The 23,182-nt window shown below is 38.6% G+C and overlaps 1 protein-coding gene across 1 annotated transcript in view; it reads right to left on the reverse strand.

Moving 5' to 3' along the window:
- Positions 1–23,182, reverse strand: part of Kcnh8 (potassium voltage-gated channel subfamily H member 8) — a 373,567-nt gene that overhangs the window by 103,478 nt on the left and 246,907 nt on the right. The window contains exon 7 of the mRNA XM_028890182.2: positions 19,959–20,166. Within this exon, the coding sequence (XP_028746015.1) occupies positions 19,959–20,166 (208 nt within the window). The remainder of the gene's footprint in view (positions 1–19,958; positions 20,167–23,182) is intronic.

Genomic DNA, 23,182 nt, shown 5'->3' on the forward strand with positions numbered 1-23,182 from the left:
ACTAGCAATAGATGTGACATCAATAGATGTACAGCATGTACACCTGTGCATGTTTACCCAAGAAAGCTGTGTGTGTTTAAGAAAACTTATACTTATTGCTCATTGATCACTATCTGTGTAATATGAGGGGAAAAAAAACAACCTGATATTCTCTCAGTGGAGGGAGAACAAATCCACCAGGAGAATCAGGACAAATCAGAGAGAGGAAGTAAAAAGCTAAGAAAAGAAGACAAAAGCCCCAGTTTGAGGACGTACAGCCTGTCTGATCTCAGAGAAGTTAGTCCATCAACATGTATCTGTTTTCTTGTATATACAGAGGTATTAATAATATTGGGCTCTGATTGACCCAGGCTCCAAGGAGGAAGCATGTTCCTGCCCAGTACTATGATGGACTGAGGCAGAGACCCACATTCAGGCCTGGGGATGACAGCTCCAGGCTTCCAGGAGAAAACACCATCCCACCTGGTTCCTTGCATCATTGTAAGGTAGCGCTATTATGTTGAGCAAATGTCTGGCATGTTATGGGAAAGAGAGAGACAGAATGGTTCATGTCCTGTGGAGAGAGGCATAGCTGAAGAGGAAAAAGCAGTGAGCAGCTGGCTGAGGTGGGTGGCTTGATTGCTATCCAGGGCCATGGTGATGTCTAAGTCTGGGCTGCTGCTGTGGCCCATGTCTGGATTCATGGCCCTCATGCTGCCCCTGTCTGTGTTGATGTCTATGGCACCTGATACAGATGGAGGCAGAGAGCATAGGGCTGTACAGAGTTGGTCCAGCCCTTCCCTAGTTGCAACATTGGGGAGAACTGGACCTGGCCCTCAATGGCTGAAACACTCAGGAGAGACAGTCCTAACCTCACCTGGGAAGCACAATAGGAATGACTGTTTGCAGAGGCATGGGTAAGCTGGCCCTGAGGGCATGAGCATGGGAGAGCAGGTCATGTTTCCCATCTGCTGTGTGATGGCCTGGGTGAGGACCTGGCTGACTGGGACACAGGTGAGCTGGTTCTGCGAATGTGGGCATGGGGGATCTGGCCCCACCCCTTGTATGCCATATGGTAATGTGGGCAGGGGAGAGATTCTCCCTCCCCAATGCCTGTGAAGGTGAGAGAGTTGGCCCTGAGATCATAAGAGTGGATGGAATAGCTGTCCCTGCCCCTCATCTGCCATAGCACTCAGGAGAGTGGCCCCTCCCCCCATCTTGCCTGGACAACACAGTAAAGCTGGCCCTGAAGGTGTAGGTATGGGAGAGCCAACCATGAGGGCCTGAAAGCAGGAAACCAAGCCCTCCCTTTGCTCATCAATGCAAGGGATGAACTAACCAGGGCAATGCTGGAAGGCTCACTTTGGTGGTGAAGATGGGAAAGCTGGCTGGCTGACCAACCCTGCAACTACCCAGGCCCAGAACCAGGGTTATGAGTTGGCCCATCCCAACATTCACCTCATCTGTGATCTGGTGGACCATGTAAAGGGGCCAGTGCTGCAGAATCAAAGATGCAGGATCTCCATGACACAGGACAGCAACAAGATATCCAAGAGGCATCCCATTGAGAGTTCAGCATTGATAATGCAACAGAAACCAGAGGCCTTGAACCAGACCAATGATTCTTCACAATAAATACTTACAAGTAAAGATATATGGACAAATGAGTATACTGTGTGACTCACTGTGACACACTACAGCTTCCATGATGAGATTTTTCCTTTTTTCTCTTAAATTTTATTTTATTTTTTGGGGGGAGGTTGGGGAGGAGGAGGTTGCAAGGGCAGAGGATGGATATGAAGGGATGGGAAGTGAATGGGATCCAGATGCATGATGTGAAAGACACAAGAATAAATAAAAAGAAAGTTTAATAAAAAATATTGGCTCAAAGAATTATTTCACAACTAAATGAGTTAATTTATATATAGTACCTAATGTACTTGGTGCAAAACAAGTCCTGTATGTATGAATTATATGTTAATAATAAATATTATTATTATTACCACTATGGCTTTTTACATTCATGATTATTAACATAGATATTGTTTGACAAGTAGCACATATTAGTTTCATAATATACTTTACTTTTACATTTAGCATCTAAGAAAAATTTTGACACCAATTTTAGAAGGATGAGAAGAAAGTGGGTACACTTGGCAGCAAGTCCATTTCCCCAGCGAGTTATCTTGCCAGCACTCTCACTTTGCACTGGCATATAATGGTCATCTAATCATACAGAGAGGAAACAAATTCTTGAACCAGGATGAGACCTTTCATTTCCAGACATTCTTTTCAGAATGAAATTTTATGATAGGCAAAAAATAAATAAATCCAAGGTTTAGAATATCTCATATCTAAGATCCCTTTGACATCAGCAGCCATTGAATGTGTGAATCAAGCTTGGTCTAAGAGAAAGAGTGGTTTAAACAGAGACAACTCAGTTCTATGAATTTAGTGAGCACAGGCTGAAATCATCCCCTACAGTGAGGGGCTGATAGGCAGGATCTCAACTACCCTGGAGAGAGGAGGGAATGCTTCCAAATGCCAGAATCAGATGATATGGGAGTCCTTCACTGCTTCTGGATATACTTGAGAGACCGAATCAGAAAGTCTGGAACATTTGAGTCACAAGTGACCTGGATACCCAAAATTGTTTTCTCTCAGTTTAAGAAATAACCCTATCTCTCAAAGTTACATACAAGGTGAAGCTGTGGGTTGCACCTTTGCATCACACAAATGAAACCATGCTGCTATATCTAAAAGTCTACAGGAGGACAGACTCCATGACACCAGATTTACTATTAATGAAATACATGCAAACCTCTGGTATCAATTGTTCCACACAGATAAGAACTTAAGACTCAGGTGCAAGACAATTTTTTTAAGGTCAAATCTTTAAGTTGAAAACAATCTGAGAGGCCAACTACTTCTAGAGTATTTTTATTTTATTTGCTTATAAGGATCCCATGAAAGAACATAATGGAATAGACAGGCAATTTCTAACTCCAATAGAATAGACAGGCGACTTCTGACTTCATGTAAAGTATTATTTATATGTGGGTAGATAAATTTGTCATTAGAGATGATCTCCAGTTCTCACTCATTTTTCTAAGGGGTTTATGACCCCAAAAAAGTCATATTCACTAATAATTAATAAACATCTAATTTTGAGAAACAATATGGTTTGAAGGAATGGAAAGTCTAAGTCTATAGTGCTAATTAGTGGAAGGATTTGGCTAGAAGTCAACCTCCAGGCAAAGAATTTGCCCATCATTCTTTGTTCTTCTAAGAAATATATACATATTACTTTATAATTATTTTTCATTTTTGAAATTAATATATAATTGCATTATTTTTCACCCTTCTCTTTCCTCCTTACAACTGCTCCCACATACACCCCCTTGCTTTCTCTCAAGTAATACATAGCCTCTTTTCCTTTAATTATTGGTGTGTGTGTGTGTATGTATGTGTGTGTGTGTGTATGTGTGTGTGTATTCTTCAATATATAACTAAAACTTGCTCAATCCATATAATGTTACTTGTATGTACATTATTTCAGGGCTAAATATTTGATATTAGATAACCAATCAGGGAATTCCTTGTTGTGGAAGATGATTCAGCAGGTAAAGGCTTTTGTAGTCAAGTCTGATGACATGATTTTAATTTCTTGGACCCACATGGTCAAAGAAGAGACACTATTCTTTACAGTTGTCTTATGACATGTATGCCACAAAGAAATAAATGAATATAATGAACTTTTCTCTTACAAAGAACCAAACTTTTCTGAATCATCAAGCAACAATAATAATAATGATGATAATATGTTGGTATTTAAACCATTTTCAGTAAATCTCTTAGTAGTTAATTAAGTAAATAACTTTCTCAAGCTAATAGACAAGTGAAATTTGTTAGTATTTGTAGATGAACTGATTATCTTTTGAAACTACAAGGAACTAATAAAATCTTATGAAGCACATTAGATATGTATTACTTGATATTTTTATGAAATATTATTTAAAAGCCACCAACTTTTTATTCAGTCATAATTATAACAAAATTGCTGTAAAATGGATTGCACTCATAAAAGAACAAAAATGTAAAATAATTAGAAACAAACTTAAGAATAATATGCAACTTGTGTGAAGGAAATGCATAATTTTACTTAATTATAAGAGAATATTTTAAATAAATGGAGACTGAATACCATAACCTTCTGCCAAAAGTATCTCAGTGTTACAAAAGAATTATTCTCAATCTTGTTTCTAAAATGAACTCCAAATAAAATCCCATTTGGATTTTGATGAAAGTATTTTCTTATAATATTGATTTAAATAAAAAGACAGATTTGAATGGTTCCCACTCTGCTTACTCTACCAAGTTTTAAACAGCACAATAATTAAAATGCTGAAATAATAGTGCAAAATTAGACTTGATGGAAGAATGAAGTCTAATAATGTAATAAATCATAATTAAATATTATTAAAATGCCACATTTAATTAATACGAATGAATGAAGTATTCCAAAAATTATATTTGGAAACTGGGTGGGCATTTAAAAATCAATTAATTAATTAACCAGTTATAACCAAGCCTCAAATCAACTAGACCTGACTCACCTTTAACCCCTCCCCCCAAACCAAACTGAATTCTTCAAATGCTCTCCTTGACTTTGGGGCCACTGTAAAGGTAGCATTTTCTGTGTGACATATCTCAAGTTTGACAACATCATTGGTGATCCTACCAGTTGATTTACATGGGAAAACACCAGCGTATAGAAGGGACAAGGCCAGAAGGAATAACATTTCCCAGGACTGACATTATAGACTCTTTTAGGGATGGCATAGGAAGCCAGACTATAGAGAATATACTTCCAAGTCTGAAATTGCAGCAGTGTGAAAGATGTTTAAAATCCAAGAGCAGTCTCTGTAGACTGAAGAACAAGAGGTATCTATGGGTGAGAGCTCTGGATTGAAGTGCTATGAACACTGCCAATCAAAACTTAACTGCGGTTTGAAGATGGACCCATGTTTGGCATTTACTCTAACAGGAAATACAAAAGAGTGGCAAAACAAGATAGGGAGCAAAGAGGGGGCTTAAATCATCAGCACCCTCTTGTTCCTGGTAAGGTTAAAGTCACACATGGGTGAAACCATTGCTTGTAATTTTCTGCCTCAATGTGACCACATAGTATGAAATTGTGTAAGAGGTAGGCAATAGGGTGGAGGGCTGCAAAATGGCATTCTTCATATCCAACCCTTGCGCTCACTAACTCACAACTACCTGTACCATTCCCACACAAGAGCATCCGCCAATCATTCAAGGAAGGGGGAGTCACAGGCCCCTACTCTTTACCTCTGAACTAGATTCTAGGAAAGGTATAATTAATCACTCTCTTTAGTTATATACTCATTGCCAAGCCTACCAGATTTTAGTGAATAATGCCAAACTCATGGTAACACAGATGACCCTGGTTAATCTCAACAAAATGAATAGACATGAATGTGAGAGAGATTTGTGGAGTGGATGGGAAGAATTAGGGGAGGTAGGGAGATAGATAGTGAGAGTGGTCAGTATATAATATGTATATATGCAAAGTCTAAGAACAAATTTAATTAATAAAAATTATAATAGCAATAGACAAATTTAGTGCAATATAAAAATATAAAGACATTAAGGAATCACATCTCTAAAATCAACATTTTAAATTTTCATAGGAGGCATAATGAGACATAATATAAGAATTTTAATAAAATATACACATTTTAATACAGCTCAAGTGACAATACCATCGCTAGAGAGTAATAATTAATCTGAATCACAAATCTTATCTTCTCAAGAATCTTTTATCCCCAGGAAGATGACATGAAGGTTCTAGAGTTTAGTTCTACCACTAAAGTTTATCTGTCTAAATTGTTTGGGTAAAGTGTATTAGTGTGAATGATACAAAGACTGGAAGCATTTGTAAAATATATACATATGTATGTGTACATATATATATGTATGTATATATATGTATATGTATATATATTATATATATATATAGCATTTTTACTTATGTATATGCATGCTTGTACGTGTTTCTATGTGCAGATAGTGTGGATGCCTACAGAGCCCTGGAGAGGGCATCAGATTTCCTGAAGCTGGCCTTACATATGGTTGTGAGCTACCCATCATGGGTGCTGGGAACTGAACTCCATTTCTCTGCAAGAGCAGCAAGCAAGCATTCTTAACCACTGAGCCATCTTAACCACTCTAGCCTTTCCTGGAAATGTTTTGAAATTTCATCCTTAAATTTTAAATCAGCGACTTAGCCTGAACATAGAGGTAGTCAGTGCTCATAGTCTTTTACTCTAAGAATTAATTTTCACAATAAATTATAAATACATCAATAACTTAAGAGCTTTCAATGCATTCTTCCTTGACTGGAATAATGACTGACAATTTTTCTTTACTGAGATCATAAACAAAAGACTTGTTACATATATAAACTTCCTAACAACTTAAATTAATAAATGAAAAACCAGTTATAATTCAAATTAAGTGGGAGATAAACAGTTGAAAGTAAGCAGTTGGGGGTTGGAGAGATGGCTTAGTGGTTAAGAGCACCGCCTGCTCTTCCAGAGGACCTGGATTCAACTCCCAGCACCCACATGGCAGCTCACAACTGTCTGTAACTCCAGTTCCAGGGGACCTGACACCCATGGCAAAACACCAATGCACATAAAATAAAGTTTAAAAAAAGTAAGTAAGCAATTGTTGTCAGAAGGTCTGAGGAATGCATTGGCTGGAATCCAAGTTGATTGAGAGAAGAGGTCAGCCCAGACCACCTTCATCCTCTTGGGACTCTGCCTTTTGGTGAAGACTCAGGACCTCCCCCTAGTTCTTCCCTGCTGCCCCATTCATCCTTCCATTCCATCCCATCTCCAAACATTTGTGACTCCTTCAACCCCCAAAACCATTCTTTACTAGGGACCCACAGTCATACCAGACTAAGACTCAGATCAGAACATCATTCAACCCTCATCAGAGAAGCTTCTAGCAATAGACTGCAATTAACATGCAGACCTACAACTGGACTATGTCCAGAGAGATTTTAGAGCAATCAGTCCTAAATGGGATGTCTTCATCAAACCCCTCCCCTCAAGAAGAGGCAGAAATATCATTGTGGTGGTATTCTAATTGTACTGAAATGTGATTTTGATTGTATGTTAATAAATAAAGTTGCCTGGGGGTCAGAGCTATTAGAGCCATAGCAAGAGTGTAGCAGTGGTGGCACACACCTTTAATCCCAGCACTTGGTAGAAGAGGTAGGTAGATCTCTGTGTGTTCAGGGATACAGCCAGCATTGGAGACATATGCCTTTAAGACCTAGAGGGCTGTACTTACAGGCAGTGATGAGGCAGTCATGTGTTTGGGTTTACAACCAATGAGAAGGCAGAACAGAAAGATTATTTAAAGATAGACACACAGGAAATAGGTCTCTTTTGGGAAGCTAGGAGCACGCAGGAGGAAGGGTAAGATTTTAGCTTTGAGCTCTGACCTCTCGGCTTTCTCTTTTACATTGGTTCTGTGTTTCTTATTTAATAAGACGATTGGTTACATCTACATATTGTAAGAGCCATACATAGGTGGTGGATGACTCTAAGGTATCAAGATCTTCCAGGCACAACAGGGATGTTGTACATATGATTCCAGAGAGACAATGACAGCATGCATAAGACCTTTATTAATGCTAACCAGACAAAATCTCAGATTGAGAAGGAAAATGTGGGCACCAAGTCCTACCCCTCACACAGAAACTAATTTGCTATTGATACCTGCTGGGAAATGGAAAAATATCCATTTTCTCCAATAGAGTGTCTCTGAATAGATCAACCACACTCCAGGTCAGGTCACATGCACAGGAGTAGTTGGCTAACAAAAAACAGACTCAATTTTTTTGTTTGTTTTGGTATTTTTGTTTGCTTGCTTTTGACTTTTTTTTTTTTTTTTTTTTTTAGATATTTTGTCTTTTCTTGAGGGAGAAAAAGAACATAAATGAGTGGGTAGGGAGGTGGAATCTGAAAGGCTTTGGGGGAGGTGAAAGAATATGATAAAATATATTTTCTTTTTATCAAAAATATTTTTTTTCATTCAAAAATATATTCTATAAAATTTTAATAAAAATATTTTAAAATATTAAAAGGTCAGAGGTAAATATTCAAAAGGGGCATTAACCAGGTTATGGTGTTACAATGCAGATAACAGTGCAATAACCTGGACGGTGCAATAACCTGGACAATGTTTTATGAACCAGAAAAGCAAAATGGCTTAATACTGATATATATGAACACTTAACTATATCTGTACTTACTGTAATGACTACCTGGTTCCATGAGAGAAACAAACCAACTCCTTCTTTAAGTGGTATTGAATACTGAAGAAATTAAAAAATTGCACAGCAAAAGACCCCAGAACAAAATCACAATTTAACAGCAACAGAATCCCAGAGTCTGACATTTTTTGCTTTCATTGCCTGTACTTCCTAGTAGTTCACTTTTAACCACAAGAGTAATTAATATGCTGCCTTTTAACTGTACAAATAATGAGGTATCATTAAGAAATATAGAAAAATATAGGTGGGATTATTTCCAAGCACTTAACAAGGACTGATTTTTAGAAATTCTTCCCCTATTAGTAGTATACATGGAATGACTCATCAGGAGATATTCTACATTCACCTTGATCAGTCTGGATCAGAGAGAGCACATGCAGGTGTTTGTGGTATAAAGATGATCCATATATGTCTATTCACACATGTATCTGTATTCATATATACTTGTGTGTATACTGCTAATTATAACACAATCCCACTCTGTAATCCCATGGCATTCCTATGTTTGCAAGTCATTTTACATGGTCTTATTTAAGCTTGTTTGAGGCTCTTCAGATGGATATTATTTATTGTTTCTATTTTATAGATGATGATAATCTTTTTCTAGTTCTAGTATAGATTTACTATGAGATAATATGTGTAGTGTTCTTTATTATTAAAAAATTAAAAACATTGGTTTTCTTCCCTATTATAATATGGAGTTTAAAAACATTTCCCATGGCATTTTTTTTAACCCCAATTATACAAGCTGTTAATTTGTCAGCAGAAACTAATAATATGCACCAAAGATTTGGTAAAATACAGCAGTAGCACATTCTTCAGGGTTTTGTAGATTACACTGTGCCTTCAAGTCCTCCAGGACAGGGGTAAAAATGGGTCACTTTTCTCAAGCCTCTATGACAATAGAAGCTTTGTGGCTGACAGCTTGTGTTCTAACGTATGAGGATATGCAGGAACTCTGGGGCAAAGAGTCTATGCATTGAAACCAGTGTTCTCTGGGTGTGTCTTTGTCTTTGTCTTCAGAAGCCCTGGTGACCTGGAATCTTATCAGCTGCCTGCCTACTATCTGATACACAGAAGTCTTTTTAGAAAGGACTGACACATGTCATTGAAAACTCTTTTTTTTTTCTTTTTTGCTTCATTATCTCAAAATGCTCAAGTAAGTTTAAACATAAGATCAGATTGCAGCAATGATGAATGGACATTTCTATTTCTTCCATTTCTCCAGTATCTATGAGGAAAATGTGTTGTATACTACTCAAAATAATAAGGGAGTCCGAGTTTTTTAAACAAACCATTTACTCTCTGTGGCAAAAGAGAATAAAAACTTGAGTCAAAAAGCTGGAACTATTTTCTGTTTTCCAGAAGCTTCCTTCCGAAGCTGAATAGAGAATTAGAGACTTTTTCCAATAAAGATGCAGTGCTTGATTTTCAATTCCCATCACTAACAATCACAGGAACAGTTCCTGATGACGACCTTCAGAGCTGTGTTTAACTGTTTTAGCACTGATGGTTGTTATTTTCTAGTGGACCTCCACAATCTATTGGGAACAAAGAAATGTGTTGACAAGCTGGGGACTGGAAGAGGCTGAGGCAATGGAAGAAGGAAGGAAACACTGAGCTGCTTCAGATTAGAGCTCTATTACTGGCTGCATATGATCCCTCCAACCTCAATACTTCCACAGCATTTCTACTCAAAGTACAGAGAGATGAACTGGCAACACCCAGGTCTCTTGGGAGCTTGGTGCAAGGAAAGGGACTGGGCTACACCAAAGACCTACTGACCTGTATTTTGAGATCTGTGGTGGCCCTAGTGAGACTTTAAAGTCAAAGGCACCATTTTTAACAGTTAGAAGCTAGGAGTGCTGTCAGCACCTACAATCCCAGAACTCAGAGGGCTAAGGCACAACGATCATGACTTTGAGGGCAGCCAAGGCTACCTAGTATGGATGGCACTGTCTCAGGAAAAAACAAAGCCAGGTAATTCTCAGAGGCCTGGAAGTGCTTACTTCAATCTCTGGGAGACATATTTGTATGTTCTCTATGATCTTCCTTCTTCAACATTTATTTTTAAGTGTGTGTGTGTAGGGTTATGTGCATTGCATGCATGTGCCCACAGAGGTCAGAAGAGTAAGCCTGATTCCATGGAGCTGGAGTTACAGGTGGTTGGGAGTCACACGAGAGTCACTCAGTGTTATTGCTGGGAACTGAAAGTGAATCCTTGCCAAGAGTAGTGTATTAATTACTTTTCTATTGTGATAAATCACTGCCACAAAGGCAATTCATAGAAGGCTTTATTTGGGGCTTCTAGTTCCAGAGCAATAGGAGTCCATCACAGTCATGGTGGACAGCACCATAGCACACAGGCAGGCAGGTATGGTGCTGGAGTAACTGCTGAGATTTCACAACCTCAACCATGAACAGGGAGCAGAGATCACATTTGGGATGGCAAGAAGCTTTTGAAAGTTCAAAGCCCACTCTCAGTGATACACCTCTGACTAGTCCATGTATCCTAATCTGCTGTGGGATGGTCTGTATGTCAAATTGCTCTGATTGGTCAATAAATAAAACACTGATTGGCCAGTGGCCAGTCAGGAAGTATAGGTGGGACTAACAGAGAGGTGAATTGAGAGAACAGGAAGGCAGAGGGAGACACTGCCACCCGCTACCATGACAAGCAGCATGTGAAGATGCCGGTAAGCCACAAGCCACGTGCCAAGGTATAGATTTATAGAAATGGGTTAATTTAAGATATAAGAACAGTTAGCAAAAAGCCTGCCATGGCCATATAGTTTGTAAATAATATAAGTGTCTGTATGTTTATTTTATAAGTGGGCTGTTGGACTGCTGGGCCTTGGGGGCTTGGTGGGACCCAGAGAAAAAACTCCAGCTACACTAATCCTTCCCAAACAGTTCCACAAACTTGAGACCAAGTGTTCAAATGCTCAAGAACTATGAGGGACATCTCATTCAAATTGCCACAAACAGTAAATGCTTTAGCTGGATAAACTATTTCTCCAGTCCTACCCACAACATTTTCAATCCACCCCCTTCTTTATTTCATGGGTCCTCACAATGTGAATCTTATGGAAAAGCCTCATCTTGAAGAGTTTTTATAATCCTTACTGTAAAACCTGTGAGGTAGCGTGCCAATAAATCCTGTCTGCTCCAGGGAAATGTGATTCACTTAGTGATGTAATCAGGCTATCATACATAAGTCTGGTCAGTTTTCCCTCTGTTACATGAGGCATATACACTTAGCAGTTAATAATTTAGAGAGCCTCCAAATCTATCAGATTTATAATGCTTTATCCAATGAGATACAGGTGTCTCAGCACTAAAATTATCAATGAAACATCCTAACTCATATACAAAGTAATTTTTCTCCTTTTCTAGGGTCTTCTGGTGTGTTTGTCTATGATTGACAAAGATGCATTTTGTATGTCTACAAAAGATAAGCCTATTAAAATGTGAGAATTAAGAGACAAACTAACTCTTCTCTTATCAACTACCTTCTATCCCTTGGTAGATCATCTGTTTCAAAGTTCAGCCTGTTATAATCTTAAATTGAAAAATTTGAGAAAGAACATAAAATAATATGTTATATTTATATATATTATGTTATATATCATATATATATATATATATATATGTAATAAATACAAGATGGACCTAATGACTCGGATCAGTTTAGCTAGGGAATTAAACACTAAGAAGGAGTTCACTATTGTACCTGCATAAGGAGTGCAAACTGTGTTCTAGCAAGCAAGATGTATAGAACTTGACCCAATCCCTGCAGTTCAGCCAATTCAACCTCATGTCATGACATCGGTGAAGGGTGTGATGATTCAAAGAAGGCTTTTAATAAATATTTTATCAACTTTTCTGAAGCTTTTAAGTATAAGATTAAATATGTTAGCTATTTGTCCTTTTTTTGCCTTTCTTTTATTATTTTTGGCCAGCTGGCTAGTATACTACTTAAGGGGGGAATTTCTCTACTACATATGTACTACAGAGTCTGAATAAGAGGAAAGGAGTCTATACTGGTTAGTTTTAACCGTTAAGATGCCATCACTTAGACTCACCTGCTGACATAGTCTTAGGAATTATCTTGATCAGACTGGTCTGTGGACATGTTTAAGGGGGATGGTCTTGATTGTTAATTGATGTAGGAAGATCAAGCCCATTATGGGTGGCACTATTACCTTGATGAGGAGTCCTGATCAGTTTGGGTGGTGGGGAGCAATCAACCAAGCAAATAAGCCTGCATAATTCATTTCTCTCTACTCTTGACTATGGATATGATGTGACTAGCTGCTTGAGTTCATCTCTTGACTTCCCCTTAATCATGGACTATAACCAGGAATTATAAGCTGAATAAAATCCTTCTCCTTTAAGCTGCTTTTCATCAGGACATTTTCTCACAAAAACAGAAATGAAACTAAAACCAAGTCTCTTTTTTGTCTTGGCAGTCTATTGATGTAACCAACCGTCTTATTAAATAAGAAACACAGAAACAATGTAAAAGAGAAAGCCGAGAGGTCAGAGCTCAGAGCTAAAATCTCACCCTTCCTCCTGCTGTCCCAGCTTCGCGAAAAGAGCCCTACTTCCTGTCGGTTCGTTTTTTTATAGTATGTCGTTCTGCCTTCTCATTGGTTGTAAACCCAAACACATGACTGCCTCGTCACTGTCTGAATGTACAGCCCCCTAGGTCTTAAAGGCATATGTCTCCAATGCTGACTGTATCCCTGAACACACAGAGATCTTATGGGATTAAAGGCGTGTGCCACCACCGCCACACTCTTGCTATGGCTCTAATAGCTCTGACCCTGAACACACAGATATCTATGGGATTAAAGGCATGTGCCACCACCGCCACACTCTTGCTATGGCTCTAATAGCTCTGACCCCCGGACAACTTTATTTATTAACATACAATCAAAATAATATTTCAGTACAATTAGATTACCACCACATTTCCCCTTTTCTATTTTAATAAAAAGAAAAAAAGCAAAGAGTTATAACTAACAAAAGAAAAACTATATACAAAAGTACAATAACTATATACAATATATACAAGATAAATACCTAAACAGGTATTTGACAAATCAGAGAAAATAATTCCATTATCTATCCTATTTTGGTAAATCCAAGATGTATCTAATGCACTTTTTATCCTAATTAATTTTCAACTATAACTAACTAATCTTCAACCATAACTAACTAATCTTCAACTCCCTCAGAGACCCAAGAAGGGAATAATATTAGCTAACAAAAATAAAAACAGGAAGTGCATGCAAGCAACTTCCAAAAAATTTTGTGAGTTGACAGAAACAGCCAGCTGCCTGGGCAGTCACCTGAGGTTTCTCCGCAGTGTTGGGGCATCATCTTCAGCCTATAGGCTTAGTGTATCTGACAGACTCATTTGTGAAGTAGGATGTACACAAGGTCAACAGTTCAACCTCACATTGGGTGGAGCCAGCCACCGCAGCGCCGTTTCAGGCTTAAAAGGCTGCAGTTTAAAGCAATAGGCTCAAGGTAATATAAAAAATAAGCCACGTAAAGATGGCTACCACACAGAGAATCTGGATTATGTTCTCTTTGATATTTGTAACTGAAGAAAAACATTTGATTACAAAAGCTGTTGAGTTATGCAAAAATGTATATTTTAAAGGTACCTTGACTTCAAAATGTGGATGTAAGGATATGTTGCTTTGGAAAGGAGGCTCTGCTTTTGTTTCCACAGAAAGCCAGAGGCTATGGATTTGTTCCAGATTAAGATACATCAGGTTTGACCAGCCAAGACCACCTGAAAGGTCTCCGATGACACCGTGGCCCAGATGATCCAACATCCAGAATCATTTCAAGGCAACTGGCTCAGACGATACGGTCTCACGGACTACTCCATGATCCTAAAATTTTCTTTGTGTCCCCATAAGATACAGCGCCCCCCTCCAGCAGGAAGTAGTAAGAGAAGCTATGCCCAAATTCCCAAATATACCAAGCTGACTTTGGAGATGTGTAAAAGTTAAAACCTTCCTTTTAAAAAAAAGAAAGGGGAAGTGCTGTGGGATGGTCTGTATGTCAAATTGCTCTGATTGGTCAATAAATAAAACACTGGTTGGCCAGTGGTCAGGCAGGAAGTAGGTGGGACAAGGAGAGAGGAGAATTCTGGGAAGCAGAAGGCTGAGGCGGAGAGACACTGCAGCCGCCGCCATGACCAGCAGCATGTGAAGACGCCGGTAAGCTATGAGCCACGTGGCAAGGTATAGACTTATGGAAATGTATTAATTTAAGCTATAAGAACAGTTAGCAAGAAGCCTGCCACGGCCATACAGTTTGTATGCAATATAAGTCTCTGTGTTTACTTGGTTGGGTCTGAGCGGCTGTGGGACTGGCGGGTGACAAAGATTTGTCCTGACTATGGGCCAGGCAGGAAAACTCTAGCAACAGCAGTCTGATGATATTAGACATTTTTTGGCATGTGACTAATATGTGGTCATTATGTATTCACTCTTCAGGGACCAGGAAGCATAGGGTGAGATCACAGGGAATCCCACTCCAACATATGTAGAACAGATGTTGAGTTTCTTGCCATTTTTACTGTGTCCCTATAGCTCGTTTCTCAAGATTTGTTCTAAGAACCAATGAGTCCATGGGTCCTGCCCACTGATCTCTTTTTTATTTCTATAATTCAGAATGTGAATGAAGAACAAGACTCATGTCCTCACTAAATGTGGAAAGAGCTGTTGTTTTCCTCTGGCACTGTTCACTGGGGTATGGAGGTCAGAGAATTTGAAGATGGCCTTATTTCCTGATAAGAACAGAAGTGGCAATGGTAGGAGCCAGGAGCAGGAGCACCTAATGCACCAGATGCTGTGTGAGGGAGCTTCTGGGAAGAGCTGTACACCCACACCTGCAACAGATGAGGAAACCAGATTCACTCAGGTCATGCCACAACTGGGGCCACAGACCTAGCAAATCCTTGAGGTGGATTCAAATCTAAATTGTAGCAGCTTGAAACTGAATTCTTCCTAATTAAGATCCCAGGAGAGTGCTTTAAAAACAATTTCAATGTCATTAGCTGAACTTTACAGCTGCCATTAATTGAATTCTAGAAATGATAATAATTACAACAAAATGCACACTTATTAACTGAGACATATGGAAGCCTGAGAAATCTCACACCTGTCATTTTTGCAGCACTGAGGGTGGATCCAGTGCCTCTTGCATAATTAGTAAGTGCTGAGTAATACTCCAAGATCTTGTCACATAGCTTGCCTGTATTGAAGTTTCTTATAGGAAACAAACAAAGCAGCCCTCTAAAAGAGGCCAATAAAAACATTTTCTTGCAACCAAATAAATATTCAACTTTAAAAAATACTCTCAAATTTACTTGTGATACATTTCTTCAATGTAGAGTTAAATATAACCCTTAACACTCTTTATCCACATTCCATAAAAACTGTCACACCTTAGCAGGAGTTCAGGATGGGTGTTGGACCTACCAATTATGTTAATTTTAACTCTGTTAACACTCAGAACAAAACATCCTATAGGTAATGCATATGACTTGTTGAGCACAATACCCAAATCAAATGGCAACACTTTACAATGATCTTCTAAATAACCTTCCTATGCAAAATGATATTCATTGGTTTCTTTCATAAGAGTAGTTGTCATAATACTATCATTATGACAGCTATATCAGGTAAGATTTATTGACAGTGACTAGGTGCTAGCTACAGTGCTAATGACTTTATAGAGCTTCCCTTTCCATTTTTTCACCTTTGCATGTGTGTGTGATGTATATATATATGTGGGAAAGTATGCATGTGCATGTATGTGAGTGTGAATGCACCAATGACAGCCTTGCTTGTTGGTCCTCTATACCACATCTTGCTTTTACAGGGAGATCTAAATACAGGATCCCACACTTGCACAGCAAGCACCGAGCCAGCTTCCAATATGCTTCACTTATGTTTATATGTTTGGTAACTTAATAATGACAACCTCAAAGAGACTTAGAGCATTATTGCCATTTTATAGACATTGGAGAGGAAGCAAAGTTAATGGTTTCCTGCTATTCTATATTAAAGGACCTCAGCTTCTAAAAGAACCCTCTGACCTGTTCTGCCTTAGTACAAAGCACAAGCTGTAGAGGCAATATCTAAAGGCAAAATCTAAGGATTTGCTCCATGACATCCAACATACTAGTTTTGGTAGAAAGAACCAAGTATGCAATGAACAGTGTTATTTTCAGATAAATGAGCAAACCCATAGTGATCAGCCTGTTCTCTCTGTCTTAGCCAGAAAAGTTTTCCAAACAGTCTTTCCTTGTAATCTTCCTAACAGTCAACACTATAGAGAGATTTCTAGACAAGTTTGGGAGTCTAGGTTCCTGAACCATGAATGCCATTTAGTCACGAATGACGCTGACTATGAATCTATTCAACCATGCCAAGAGTTGTATCCCAAAGAGTAATCATGTAGAGAATAAATCAACACATATAGAGCTTGCATAACCTACAGCTAGATTTTTCTCATTTGATAAAATAAGTTGGATTTGGGTCCTCTTAGTCTAATAAAAACACCTAGACAAACCTCAAAATCACCTAAATAATAGGTTCATATATATGAAAATATGAACTGAAATATAGGCACATCATTTCACAACAAGTTTCTAATAAAATAATCCAAAAAATACAGTCTTCATTCTAAAAAAAATGACATCTTATAAAAACTGGCATTGACCAGGCATAAAGATGAACTTCTGTTTGTTTTGAAACAAAATGCTAAAGCACTTCAGCTGTCAGTATTGAACTTGTCAAGGACAAAAAGAGAGTAATTGGATAATTGACAATGATTAAAAAGAGATTTGTCCTTCGGACAGAAGAACCTGTTCTATGTGTTAGCCACAAAAGTAAAGAACAATGTGTTCTCTAACAGGATTTTATTTATGTGCTGAATTTTTTGATTTATGGTAATTGGAGGAGAAAAGGATAAAACTTACCACTACCAGAAAGAAATTACACAGTAAAAATAAACTAACAGGTAGAAAAGCTCCAATTATTTAATATGCAGACAAATCTTAGCTAGGAAACAATTTAGTAAGTACACAAGTGATACAAGTAATTTTAGAGGAAAGGCAAGTCCTTATCCAAACATATTTACAGGCATGATGAGCATGATTCCTTTCTAATCACATCACAAGAACTATTTAGACAGGAAATCTAATCTCCAAAGAGATTACTTTTACCTCATCTGAGTAAAAATAGTGATTCTGTGTTAAGCCATGATCTTAACAAAACCTCCAGATATACCCTCAAACTAGCTGATTTTGGGTGTCTGCAGCAGATGGTGGATGGACACTAGCCTGTGATAAGAATACATATATATCATATATTCTTAGGAAGCACACAGTTTTGAATTTGTGTTTTCATGAGAATCATGTATCATGGAATCCAGAAAAAGATTTTCAGTTATTTAGTGGAGTTCTTACATTGCAGACAAGGGAACTGTGGTCCAGATAGCTGAACTAAATTAGTGAAAATCTAAGAGGTTAGGAGGGCAGAAGAGGTTTACAGATGTGAACCCCATGCCTTCCCACCACTGTGGTATGCCATTCTGCCTTTGCCAGGATGAGACCAGCTTACAACCTTCCTGTTATAGTGAACTCTAACACCACGGTCAAGGTTGGGGCTAATATGGTATACTTTCGGTTGCTGTCTCCCTCTTAAAATATGAAAACAGCTCTGCATATTTGTGGGAAGTAAAACAAGAGCTAAATGGCATCTCTGTAGCATAGCTTACACAGTAGAAGGGCAACGAAAAGCATTCCTCATCTAACTCGGATTTTAGAGTGTGAGAAAGCTGAATTTCCCAGCTGGAGACTCTCAGATGACAAACCTTACTTACAGGTCTGGAGCCTGAAGGAAATCAGACCAGGCCTAAGATAGAATCAGATGTGGACCACAAAACAGAATTTTAATATAGACTGAAAACAAAAGGCAGTTCAAATCCTGCAACTCACTGAAAACTGTTAAGACAACACCAGAGCATCCCAGGGAGGCCAGCGGTGTCAGCAAAGTCAGACCCCAACTCTCCCATCCATCTCCTTCCCTCTCCCTCTCCCTCTCCCTTTTTCTCCAGTTGGATCTCATTTTTTTAATCTAGGACACCTTTGCTTCTACACTGCAGTTTTATTTATGTCTTTCATTCATTCTGAGAATTCAGAACCATAGCAAGATATTTAAAACATGCTATGTTATAAAAAAAAAAAAGGAAGAACAGAAGCCCTTCTGAGAAGAAAATCATCATAACACATCAGTCACTTTGTGGAGCTCAGTTGAGAAGAATAAGGCTATTTTGTTTTGTTGAGGACCTGGTAAGAAAATTAACTTTCTTCAGCCTACTTCCTCAAGATCTCCAGCTTGTGTTTAGGGACGCCCTGTGAAGGTTTTGTACATGCTCTGTGGTGAGAGAGTGACATTTAGGATAAAACACAGGATGCTCCAAGCACAAGCTGCCCAGCAGCTGGACATATTGGGCACTTCTCTTGCTGAGAGTCTCCTGTGGTTTAGTCCTCTGCAAAGGGCTGAGCTTCCTCCAAAAGTTCAAAATTGATTTTTGATGGAGAGGATAAGTGAAGAAATTTCAGCCAACTAAGATAGATTCTTTTGATTAAATGTCAAAACAAAAGTGAAAACAACAGCCCTCCAATAGACGGTACTGTGGCAATTTTAGAGAGTGCGGAAAAGATGATGGTTGCTTCAGTGTAAAAAGGTATCTACCTCTTGAGAATTTTCATTCTCTGTAAAAATCCACAGATTAAAATGTGTTTCTGTGCTTGTCTTTACATATTCATTTACGCTAAATTATGTAACACTTGAAAGAGAAACTCCAACATTTTATGGATTGTGGAACTACTAAATGTTTGAAATATTTGTAAATAATCCTGTCTTCTGCTACATTACTGATCCTCTGAGTATGATATGTCCTTTTGTCAGTTCACTTTCCTAATGAGAAAGAGAGAGGCTCATCTTCTTCATTAGAAGACAAACTCAGACGTGAACCATTGTTTTCTTGTGGTTCAACAACTTAGTGAAGGACCTTGGAACAGTTTCCCACGATTTCCTGCTACTAGCTCTACACTGGACAATGACAAGGCAAGACTGCACATTTATCCCAATGCTTCCATAGCCTTGCTGGACATTTTGAACAACTTAGAGCTTTTTCAAGTTTCTTTAGCCTAAAGGTTGAACATTATAAATTTTGATAACAATGCAAGGCTCCTGAAGGAAACTTTTGTCCCTTGTATTTTAAACTGAAAAAAAAAAAAATCAGTGAGAAGGAATGTATTCATAAAACCATGTAGGGAAAAGAGGATTGGCAGGAGGGGGAGGGCATGGAAACGGAGAATGGAGGATTGAAAATGCACTGAGAGTACATTATATACAGATGAAAATAGTCTACACATCCAGGTATAGTAAAAAAATTAATATATAAATGACTAGAAGAGATTCACAAACACCTTTCACTTCCCTCATACTCTACACAACATTCCCTTTTAACTAAAAGTGGAAACTTTTAGACAAGCCCTTACCGACTTCCCACTTGAGAAGGCTGTTGTCCTCCCTCTCCATTTTTCCAATGACATACCAGATACATGCCATCCAGTGTGCAAGGAGAGCAAACATGGACATGAGCAGGGTGAGGACGATTGTGCTGTGCTGAGAATAACGGTCCAGTTTCTGCAGGAGGCGCAAAAGACGCAGCAGCCGGACAGTCTTCAGGAGATGCACAAGGGACACCTGCAGTGGGGAAAGAGAGCCGTGGCTGGGCACAGTGTTTCATGTAACCCACGCCCAAGGCGGGAAGTTTCTGAATGGAGAACGATGCTGGTTTCACCCTGTGGCCCTACTGAGAGTGTTTCTGCTCCTCAGATACCATATCAAAAGGCGAAAGGATGAAGTAAGGTAGACTAAAGGTTACAGAGGTTCATTTAATTTTTCCTGCAAACACTTGACTTTATGCATTATAATTGACTTTTTTTTGCCTGATGGTATACAATTTTTAATATAATGCTCTGCAACTAAGACACACTGAGTGTAAGATGTCTCTCTCACATTGGACACATTTTCTGTCAAGTCTGCTTTCCCTCTACAGAGAATAGATTTGTGTTGTAAGTAATTCATACATATTGAACAAAATCTTAGAAAGTCATAATAAAGGTAATTTTAATTTAAGATTTTTTTTTGGTATTCCTTTTCTGAGGCTAGGTTTTCATTAACTCCATGCTGACCTGGAAAGATTCATTTCTTTAAGTCAGGTGATCCAAAAACTTGAGTAAGTTTTTCACACTCAAGCACCAGTGGCACTTTCTGTGCTATTGGCTAAATTACTTTGTTCCTACCACTATCAATGAACAGAGAAAACACTCAGTGAGGCATTCAGACCTGGAGCTTCTCTACAGAGTGTTTGGAAACCAAAATCAATGGAATGAAAAATTTTGGTGCATCTCCTATTCCCTATCTTTTCCTATAGTTAAATTATAGACTTCTGACTCAAGGGATACTTTCCCGAATTCAGGCATAAATTGAAAGATACAAGCCATTGGTGAACCCAGGCATGGTCAGAATTAGTGTTAATGAGAGGTGCACCTAATACATGCTCTCTAGCCACCTTCACAGAACTGCAGAGAACATTCTAGAGTAGAAAACACAGAGTATCAACACAAGTAGAAACAGTTTGATGGACTCCTTGACCATTTACTTTCTTGGTGGAGCTACAACAGAGGAGGAGAAACTATAGCTTGTGGCTACAATTAGTCTCCTCTTTAAAGAATATAATCACAGACAAGGTCAACATTTTCGGAGGAATTACCTAGAAACAAGCTGGTCAATTGATTTCAATTATTTCCTCTGTTACTTATTTTTCCTTATATCTAAGAAAAATATATGTAGAACATTGCCAGTGTTTGAAAGACCTGAGCAAATAATTGATATAAGAATGAATGGACAAAAAAATGAATAGACAGATCAACATATGAACAGAAGTTCAACAATATTGTGCTCAATCCTAATCTTGTGAGTTATTCTGCACTTAAACACAACACAATCTTTTCTTAAACCTACTTTTCTTCTTCTTCTCTCTTCCTTCTCTCTTCTCCTCCTCTCCTCTCTCCTCTTTCCTGTCCCTTCCTTTCCCTTCTTTTCTCCTGCCTGCCTGCCTGCACACAGGTGTCCTTCCTGTGTGAAAGTCACAGGGTAATCCTCAGGAGTAGGTTCTCTCTTTCCAGTATGATTGCCAGGCTCAGCAGCAAGCACCTTTACCCAATGAGCACTTGGGAACCTGGTGGCTATTGTGCTCTTTTATTTCTTCTTGATATTCTTTCTGGTCAAGTTTAGCTTTCTCTTTCCCTTCAGGGGCAAGATTTCATCTACCACTTATCAAGCTGGCGTGGAACACATGATCACATGCTAGGATTTTATAATCTCTACATTTTCATTTAGAGAATTATCATGAGTGGAGTTTGTTTGATAGGTAGCTGAATTTGATAGACAAGTGACAATTCTTAAGTGAAATGAACCTGGTACGGAACTCCCAGTGAAGGATGTCATCTGATTATGATATTGATGCACATGCCTCATTTTCTCTGGCCTCCGAGGGGGTGGTTCAGGAAAGAATATGGAGCTTTCCTTAAGTGCCATTTCCACTACAAGCAGGGAATGCCAACTCTGATTCAGGAGGACATCCTGGTGATAGACTGGGACATTTCAAACAGACAAAAATATCGCTGAACTTGCTCACACCAGCTTCCTGCTGTGAATGAGGACTCAGGCTTTTGATGAATGGGGGGAGAGATCATGATTCTTATTCCTTTTGGGATGGCTATCCTGAATTTGTCATGAAAGAGCTACTTGTGGACAGGTGTGTCTGTCCAAATTGGTAGCGGTTTCCACTTTTACTAACTGGACATGATCATCTTCCTGACTGGGGAAGCAGAAGGATGTGTGAAAGAGGGGTGGGATTAAAAGATTTCCTGATGCCAGAAATTAGGCAAAGTATTTGATAGACATGTTTTATTTTTAAGTTGCTCAAGAACTTTAGGAATTTTTTGTGCCCATTTTGTGAAGTTTTGATATTTCCTCAGATGGTAAGTGATCTATACCCTGGCGTTTCCACTGTATTTGTCTCTCACAGAACCTTTCACAGTCAGATGCATAGTAGATTTCAGTAGGTGAATACATGAATGGATTGAAAACAAGGGCAATTAGGAGCAGGCAGAGCCAAAGCCTACAGAGCACTTTGTGATGGCCGTACTACATTTTGAATTTCTTCTATGGAAATGTTTTCACTGGACATATTTAAAATCTGGTAGGAGCAGGCTTATTTTAGCTTCCATGTCTAAGAACATTTCTTATAAGTTGTTCTCATCACATGTTTTGTTGTAAAGGGAATAGAATATCTTGAAAAAGCTTTTCTGTTCAAATAAGACATTTTTTAAATTATTAACTTAGTTAAGGACAGCAGACTTGTGCTGCTCTTTAAATGACCAGGCCTGTGAAAAGTAGGAGCAGTGTCTTTGGTGGAAAGCTCCTCCTTCTCTCTCTTGTTTTTCTTTCTGACTTACAGCATTCACAAAGTGTTTATCCAAGATTCCTAATACACTGAGCAAGGGGGAAGCCAGTGAAGTTGTCACCAAATATGAGGATCTCCCCTGTTAATTTAGACAACAATGAGGCTAATAGTATAGAAACACACACTGAATATCTCTTGTATATATTTATCATTCTATATTGCATATACATATTTAAAATTATCTTA

This window comes from Peromyscus leucopus, chromosome 16_21, assembly GCF_004664715.2.
Source record: "Peromyscus leucopus breed LL Stock chromosome 16_21, UCI_PerLeu_2.1, whole genome shotgun sequence".
Lineage (NCBI taxonomy): Eukaryota > Metazoa > Chordata > Mammalia > Rodentia > Cricetidae > Peromyscus > Peromyscus leucopus.